Below are 9408 nucleotides of genomic sequence, written 5' to 3'. Positions count from 1 at the left end.
TTTGATATCAACTGCAACAATCTCCTCCTTGACATCAGAGTTGCAAGTTATTCCAAGCCTTTCTCTAAGCTTTTCAAACCTTGCTCGTGGCAATGGTTTCGTCAGAACATCAGCCACCATTTCTTCTGTTGAAATGTGTTCCATATGGATTTGTCACTCCTCCATTTCCTTCAGATAATAAAACTTTATCTTCATGTGTTTAGTTCTATTGTGAAAAACTGGATTCTGGCTCATGGCTATGGCAGACTTGTTGTAGCACAAAATTGTTGTTGCCACTTCTTGATCGTGATTCAAGTCGCTCAGCATCTTCCTGAGCCATATAGCTTGATTAGTTGCTCCTGTTGCAGCAACATACTCAGCCTCGGCAATGGACTGTGCTACTACTTCTTGCTTCTTAGAGTTCCAAGTGATCATCCCCGATCCAAGAATGAAGCAATGCCCTGAGGTGCTTTTCATGTCTTCTTTTGAGCCGCCCCAGTCACTGTCTGAATACCCGTACAACACTACCTGTTCATTCTTCATGGACTTATGATACAGAATTCCATGGGTTCTGGTACTCTTCAAGTACCTCAAGATTCTCTTTGCTGCTACCATATGTCAACGCAGCGGATTGGCCATATATCTAGATAGGTAGCTTGTTGCAAACATGATATCCGGTCGGCTATGTGCTAAGTATAATAGGCTACCTATCGGACTTCGAAACTTTGTTGTGTCTGGCAAACTCATTTCATTACCATCATTAGTTCGGTCATAAACCATAGGAGTGGGCATTGGCTTACATTTCTCCATGTTGTGCGCCCTTAGGACCTGCATAAGATATTTTTGTTGATATAAGAAAATACCATTGGCTTGTCTTTGGATCTCCAGGCCTAAAAAAATAAGTCAACTCTCCAAGCTTGTTCATCTCAAACTTCTCCTCCATAGTAGCTTGAAAATCTTTTATTTGAACTTAGCAGCTCCCACTGATCAGAATATCATCAACATATATAGAGACTATGAGTATTTGTTCACCTTTGTTTTTGATGTAGAGAGTTGCTTCATTCCAACTCCTGAATTCTTGCGAGATCAAATAGTCGTCAATCTTTGCATACCAAGTTCTCGGCGCTTGTTTTAAGCCGTACAATGCTTTCTTCAGCTTATACACCTTCATCTCCTCACCTTCTTTGTAGAATCCTTCTGGCTGCTCTACATATATCTCTTCTTGGAGATCGCCATTCAAGAAAGCGGACTTCACATCCATTTGATAGATTTTCCAAGAATGGTGAGCGGCCAAAGCTAAGATAAGACGTATGGTATCATACCTAGCCACCGGTGCAAAGGTTTCGGAATAGTCTATTCCTTCCTTTTGAGCATAGCCTTTGACAACAACCTAGCCTTATACTTGTTCAAGCTTTCAACTGGATTGAACTTTAGCTTGTATATCCACTTCACGCCTATAGCCTTCCTGTTGCTTGGTCTGTCCACTAGACCCCAGGTTCCGTTCTTCTCTATCATCTCAAGCTCTTGTTTCATTGCTTGTTCCCATTCAGGAATGTCGTATGCCTCTTCAAAGCAAGATGGCTCTTCAATAGCCGCATTGCATCTTTCATAGATGTCCGAGAGGCTTCGAGTTCCTCTTATCAGGATGTCATCTTTGTCTTCCTCCAAAATTAATTCCGATTGGTTGACTTCCTCATCGTCTTCATCATGCATGACATTCAACACTGGCGTTACAGCATGGATAATTTTCTTGTCCTCCCAATTCCATATGGAATGCTCATCCACCTTGATATCTCTTGCCACGATAATCTTCTGACTTTCAATGTTGTAGAGTCTATAGCCTTTGGAATGTAGGCTATAACCAACAAAGATGCAAATGTCTGCTCTACTATCTAACTTGTCTCTTCTTATATCTGGAACCCAAGCATAACATGGACTTCCGAAGATTTTGAGATGTCCCACTTGTGGATTCTTATCAAACCAAGCTTCGTATGGCGTCTTCCCTTCCACAGCTTTAGACTTCGTTCAGTTCTGCAAATAGACATCAGTGTTTACTGCTTCTGCCCATAGAAACTTTGGTAAGGACTTCTCGTGTAGCATGCATCTTGTCATGCCTAGAATAGTCCTATTCTTCCGCCCACTCACTCCATTTTGTTGAGGAGTGTAATGTTGGTGCAACATCCCTCAGGTCGAGGTTGACCTGGTTAACCAAGCTGAGTCTTGGTTTGGGTTTAGATGTTTGACAATAAGATATTGATTGAAGAAGAGTCAAGTAGGTCAAGGTTGACCGGATACTTGACTGCGAAGTCCTAACTGGAATGTTAGGCAGAATGAAAGTCCTGGTGAGTGAAGCCAGGCAGAAGGAAAGTCCTGGTGAGTGAAGCCAGGTGAAAGTCCTGGTGAGTGAAGCCAGGCAAGGAAAAATCCAGATGGATCAAGGATGAATCGGACATCTGGTGTTGGGAAGTCCAAGTAGGTCAAAGGATTGACTGGATTCTTGGCACAAGGAAATCCAGATGGGTCAAAGGGATTGACCAGACATCTGGTGGAAGTCCAAGTAGGTCAAGGGAGTGACCAGATGCTAGGCATGATGTACCAACAGGTCAAGGTTGACCGGATGTTGGTTTGGGAGTCTTGGAACTTGGTTTTGGGCAAAAATCAAATTCTGGATCGATCAGTGGATCGATCCAGACCTTTCCCAGCGAACAGAAAGCTTCTGGATCGATCCGTGGATCGATCCAGAGGTCCCAATCGATCAGTGGATCGATTGGGACGATGCTGCTTCGCGCGATAAGCGCTGGATCGATCTGTGGATCGATCCAGGCGTTTTTCCATAGCACAGAGGCGCTCTGGATCGATCCGTGGATCGATCCAAAGCCTCCCCGATCGATTGGGAATAATCGAATCGATCGGGATCCGACCGTTGGCGTCGATAAAGGCCGCAGGCGCACAATTCCTTCGGCATCTCTTCGCAGATTCATCTCAGATCTCTCGCCAGCTTCTCCACAACACTCACAAAGCTCAGATCGCCAGTTCTTGAAGGATCTTGGAAGTTCTCCAAGTCAAGAGGCGGATCAAAGCCAAGAAGAGAAGCTAGGGTTTGGGTTTGTACTCATTGTAAGCTTGTAAGCTTGTATTTCTTGTATCCTTTCCCTCTCTTCTTGTATTGAGTCTTGTAGGGCTTCTCCGCCCTTGGTAGTTACCATAAAGGAGAGTTTTACTTAGTGGAGGGTGTGTGTGTTGGTGTGGATCCTTGGATTAGTCACCTCTTATGAGGTGGATACCAAGTAAACCAACCGTGTTAGCGTTGTGTGATTGTTTCTTTGTATTTCCGCTGCACATCATTGAAGGAACAAGCAACGCCGACCACCGAGCGAAAGCGACGAGCTATTCACCCCCCCTCTAGCTACTTTTGGTCCTAACATGTAAGGAACGGTTAGCTGGTGATGAATTCTAGCTTCTCTCAACATGTCTTTAACTGCCGTGCGGTAAATTCTCCACCGTTGTCACTTCTGAAACTAACAATTTTCCTCTTCGTTTGAGTCTCCACCATTTCCTTGAAGTACTTGAAATGGCTAAACACTTCCGACTTGATCTTAATGAAATAAGCCCAAGTGTACCTGCTTAAATCATCAATAAATATTACAAAATACCGACTCCCATTTAATGAAGGTATATTCAGAGGACCAAACACATCGCTGTGTATCAGTTGGAGCTTCTCCTTAGCTCTCCACACTTGCCCAAGTCCGAATGGCTGTCTATGAAATTTGCCGAGTTGACAGATTTCACAAATCCCATTTGTCTCTTTAAACTTCGGCATACCTTTCACCAATTCTCTTCTTGACAGGCTAGCTAGCGACTGATAATTGCAATGTCCTAGCCTTTTATGCCATAGCTCTCTCTCATCGGTGCTTACAGCATTTGCCAGAACTTCTCCCCAATTTATAGGAAAGCTCCTATCCACCATCTTTACAACAACAATTAAGTTCTTTTGAGCATCTCTAATTTCACACTTCTTATCAAAGAAATGAACATCATAATCTTCTTCTAACAATTGTCCAATGCTTATTAGACCTTGATGCAAATCAAGAACATAAAGCGTAGTGAATTTGGTTTTTGTACCTGAAAGTGTTGGTACTTCAATGTTGCCCTTGCCTTGCACACGAACTAGCTTTCCATCACCCATTCTTACTCGCAAGCAATTGCATGAGTGAACAATATCAAACAATGATCCGTTCGGCGTCATGTGATGAGTACAACCACTGTCAAGTAGCCACGTATCTTCTTTCCCTTCGACAGTCTTATGCACTTCCATTTTAGCCATCAAGGCTATTTCTTCAACCTCTTGATCATCCCTTTTGACTTGAGAATTTTGTTGTTGAGAAAATATAGAAAATATAAAAATTGATAGATGAGAGCCAATTTTATATATATATATATATATATATATATATATATATATATATATCTAAAGAAGGGTAGTCTTAGTGTAACCGTAAAGTTATTACTTTATGATAAAAAAGTCACGTTTTCGAATCCTGGAAATAGTCTATTGCAAAAAGCATAGTAAAGTACGACTTAGTTCACACGATGCAGTAGACTAACCTATATGTGTATCGCCCACGTCATAAAATGATGAAATAATATTAAAGCATTGTCTTTGCGCTCATTTCTTTCATTATAAAATGGAGATAAAATGTTTTGTAAAGTTCTTTATCTTTCCCATGCAAAGGACCTTTTTACTAGGACAAAATAGCCATGTGACATAAGTTCTACTTGTAAAAAGAGAGAGAGGTGTCAAATAATTATATTTTTTTTATTTTTTATTTATAATTATTTATTTAATTAATATATTAAAATAATATTAGTTATATTTTAAGCAAACATCCTTGTAATTTATATAAAATATTATATTTTAGACATTGAATATTGCATACTCAAACTCTCAAATATATCTGACACTCATACTTCTCATAGAACTAAAATTAGTACAAAGATTTGCACAACATTTATACAAAATACTTGCACTGTTTGAAGAGCTGTATAAAATACTCATGGAACTTGAATTAAGCTCTCGTTACAAAATATCATATTTTAGACACTCAATATTACATAATCAATCTCTCAAATACAGGGCACTCATATATCTCTCATAAAACTAAAATTAGTATTGATTAGATTTTCACAATATTTGTATAAAATGCCTACGTTCTTCACATACATCCGTGATGAATTAGCCATCAATCTATATTCATGGGATTGTAGAGGTGTTCAAAGGACTTGGTTCGTTCGTCACCCCAATTGAGCTGCTCCCACCATGATCTCTGACACTTGATCTCTTTCAGCCCATCAGCAACCAACGTCAGCTTCGTCAGCTTGGGGCAATCTTCCACCTTGATAGTCTTCAACGATGGGAAATTTAATATTCGTTCCCCATCACTCAAACTCTTCAATTCTGGAAGCCGCCGTAGCACCATTGTGTGGAGATCAGGAAAGATTGTTATAACTGTCTCCCCACTACCATTTGCCTCTCCCTCCAATTTGATCAATCTATCTATTGCCCCGCAACCATCAATTTCTAGTTTAAAAAGAGTACTAGGGAACGTAGCCCTCCAAACGAGCTTTGCTTTTGGGAGACTCGAAAGTCGAAGTTGCTGTAGAGATTGAAGAATCGGTTTAAGATTGCCAATTACTACCTCTTCTAGCTCACACATTGCGTGAAGCCGGATACAAAATACTTCGAGCATATTTTCCAGATGAAAATCCTTGGATGGGATGTCGAACAACGTCAAATCTCGACACCCTTCTATATAAAGCCAACATGTGAATGCTGCTAGTCTCGGAGAGATACAGAGGTTTTGAAGAGCAGCAAGCGTGCTGACTGTAATCCCAATGACTCTTAATCTCTTCAAGCTTTCCAGCTCTTCAAAACTCACACCTCCTTCCCAAATCTGTCCTTCCCTCCACCCAGTGTAGCTGTCGCACATGTCAAGCCACTGCAATTCTCGAAGACTGGAGAATAGTTGGTCAGGAATGATTCTCAAAGATGTCGTGAATGCCAACGACAATAATTTGAGATTTACTAAAGCTGCCATCTCCTTTGGTAGAGAAGTAATCCTAGTTCTGGATAGATCGAGATAGTGCAGTTGCACCAGATTACCAATGCTTGCCGGGAGCTCCTGTATAGAAGTGTTTCGCAAATTAAGGATTTTGAGGTGAGGCATGTGCAAGAAGAAGCCATTTGGAATCTTGCTGAGAAGTTCGTTAAACTCTAGATTCAGAAAAATTAAGTCAGGACATTGAGGTGTTTCGGGAAGTTCTCTTATTTGGTTTACCCCCAGTGAAATTCTCTCTGCATCTCGCCAATTCTCTTCTTTGACCTGCTCCCTATTCAGCACCAACCATTTGTTCTCCTTCTTCCCGCACTCACGTTGCACCCACAATATCATGGCTCGGGTCATGGGGTGCATCGTGAAGTAGACATCATCGACTCTTACTGTTAAAGATGCTGCATGTAGTATGCCAAGCAGAAATTGTGTCTTCCGGGTAGCATCCAATATAGTATCGGCATTATCAATAATCCCTTCACCTATCCAATAATCCCTAATATTATATTTGTAAATCCAAGATCCTTTTTCGAATAATGCACCATAAGAGGCGCAAACTCGCAAGTTGTCACTGGATAGACGATCATAGCTTAGTTTCAGGATAGACAAAACATTATTTGTCATACCAGGAAGTTGGTGTGGTGTGTCCTTCATGATGGTCAAGGCGTGTATCCACTCTTCCCACGTCTTTTTAGGCGCCATTGCTTGTGCCAGCACAATGAGAGCTGCAGGCAAGCCGCCACATTCCTTGACTAAATCTCTAGCTTCGATCCGTACATTCTTGTCGGCGTCAATGACATCCATCCTTGCACTATTTCTGAAGAGATTCCAGGCTGCCTCCTCTTCTAAGCATTCCATTTTAATCATCTTTTCTGTGCCCATGTGGCTGCAAGTGTCTTCTGTTCGGGTTGTGAATATGATCTTGCACTTTGATGGAGGCGCGGGAAGTGGAATTCCAACAACCTGATAATTTAGGGGCTCCCATAGATTATCGAGTAACAATATGAATTTCAACGTACTCAGGACTCTAAATAATTTGGTTGCTCTGTCTCTGTGTGTGACCTCATCCTGCCATGTCAAACTCAGTCGATCGAATAAAGATTTCTGGACTTCCTCCAGCTTATAGTCTATTGATAGCTCAAGGAAGATTACCACGTCTGCCTCTGTTTCACTCGGGAAATCATTGTTGAATCTTCTCAAGAGTGCTGTCTTGCCCACACCACCCATTCCGTGGATGCCAATCACACTCAAACTATCATCTTTGGCATGGCGTTGAAGCTCCTCGAAGACCTTGTCCATGCCGATAGTTTTGGTGGTTGGCATCTTGATGGAGCGGGTAAGATTCAGGTTATCTGAGAGCTTAGTGAACTCTGCACTTTGTTTGAGCTCTCTGATTGTGGCAAGTGCTGCTTCAGCTCTGTTTCTGAGACGGTAGGCAGAACAAATGTTGAGTGGGAAGCTGCACAAACACTTGATCTTTTGGTTGTATTTTCTCTCTATCGACTCGGCTTCACCTTCCATGTCTTGCACGGAGCTTAGCCACCCAAGCACTTCGCTCCTGGGAGTCATGCCATCCCTTGTTGCTGCCTCGACGTCTCTCTTGACATCGGAACTTTTGTCCTTCAGCTGCCCAACCTCACTGGCCAAGGAGCTAAAAGTCCCGTCATAGGTCATGATATAATTGCATGACGGAGAGCAGCAAGCCTTCAGTAAGTTGAAAATATCCATAAGAGAACTCGGAGAAACATACCCCATTATAGAGCTGCTAGAGACGTAACAAACATTTGTAAGAGCAAGTTTGATATTCAATTTAATAAAAATTTATTTTTGTTCTTCGGTATATACAAAATTAATTAAATAAAAAATTTAAAATAAATTATTAAATTAATGAACAAGTTTAAATAGATATATGTTCTGTTTGTTAATATTCATGAATAAAAATTATGAACTATTCATAAATAATATTTATGAATAAAGTTAACGAACAAAATTTATAAAACATATTTATCAATAAACTCTTATCAACATTGACAAATAAATAAAATTGTCAAATAAACTTGCATTATCAAACTCAATAACTAATCAAATAAGTTTAAAAAGTTAAAAGTTTTAAACAATTAAATAAATTTGAATTGAGAGTTCAATAATATTTAGACAAACTAAGTTTAAATCAAATTTCAGTTAAAAAAAGAAACCAAACTAAATTAAGCTTAAACAACTATTTTAATTGTTTGGTTCATTTTAAATTAGATTTAATTTAGCTCGATTACCTTATTAAATAAGTCGAATTCTATAATTTTTAGCTGGACTGGACTCATTTACAGCCCCTTCTCCATGGTAGTTGTTGCAGCAATAGGGTTGGAGAAAGTCAAGTATGATGTAGGAGAAAAATAATTATGAGATTATGAAGAAGGAGAATGGCACGGTGCATTATAAATAGCAGATGTAGAATCAAATCCAAATCATGATTGCTCCATGTGGAAGCAAAGGAGATGTGCAAAGAGAGAGGGCATCCCATGGGCATAGTTCTTGAAGAGAGCAAAGTAAAGAATAAAAGCTTGTGCTAAGAAAAGTATTTGGTCGGTACAGAATTTGTTCTCGATTTTATGTGGTTTCGGAAGAAGGTTTTAACTTTTGTAATTGGCTTGTTTCTAAAACTAAAGAAGAGTGTGTTAATTAGCCTTATTAAAAGAAAAGTAAAAACTCTTCTATCAAATAAAAAATATTCAATTATAATTTCTTTCTATAATTGTGTGAGACGATATAGTTTCCTTTTATGCATATCCAAATTTTATATTTAATAAAATATATACCTAATTATCATTATATTCTTCTTTCACTCTGTATATAAATCACCTGTTCCTTCAAACCACACTACGCAATCGAAACAACCATAAATTGTTCCCGACAATAACTATGTAAAATAATGCTTCTAGGGTTCTTCGTGGCAACAAGTTGACTTTAAAAAACTTGAAGTAATCTAACGTTGCTCCAAATGAAGACATGTTATAAAATATTCATAATATGTACATATAAGAAATATATAAAAAATGAATCATATTTGAAATTTAATCAATTTGAGTCTATATAGTATAATCAAGTTCCTTAGTTCCTTAAATTTGTTGAAAGGCTATAATTAATTTCTTTCTCAAATTTAGATCAACTCAGCTACACATAATAATTTTAAATCAAATTGTTACTTGAAACTTAAATAATTTGATTTCACAAATAAATATTTGTCTACGTGACTTTAAACTCTTTGGTGTTTGTTCAATACCTTTCCCAATTTATATTAGTATATATTTGTATAGCAATCAAAATT

The 9408-nt window shown here is 39.1% G+C and overlaps 1 protein-coding gene across 1 annotated transcript; it reads right to left on the bottom strand.

Moving 5' to 3' along the window:
- Positions 1-5028: 5028 nt before the first annotated feature.
- Positions 5029-8506, bottom strand: LOC122038653 (disease resistance protein RPS2-like). The gene is made up of 2 exons (XM_042598496.1): positions 8357-8506; positions 5029-7848 (listed from the first exon to the last, which is right to left on the bottom strand). Exon 2 carries the CDS (start codon positions 7839-7841, stop codon positions 5220-5222), a length of 2622 nt encoding a protein of 873 aa, XP_042454430.1. The 5' UTR covers positions 7842-7848; positions 8357-8506; the 3' UTR covers positions 5029-5219.
- Positions 8507-9408: the final 902 nt, after the last annotated feature.

This window comes from Zingiber officinale, chromosome 1A (assembly GCF_018446385.1).
Source record: "Zingiber officinale cultivar Zhangliang chromosome 1A, Zo_v1.1, whole genome shotgun sequence".
Lineage (NCBI taxonomy): Eukaryota > Viridiplantae > Streptophyta > Magnoliopsida > Zingiberales > Zingiberaceae > Zingiber > Zingiber officinale.
The sequence above is the reverse complement of the archived record's forward strand: the minus strand, read 5'-3'. Positions and strand labels throughout refer to the sequence as shown.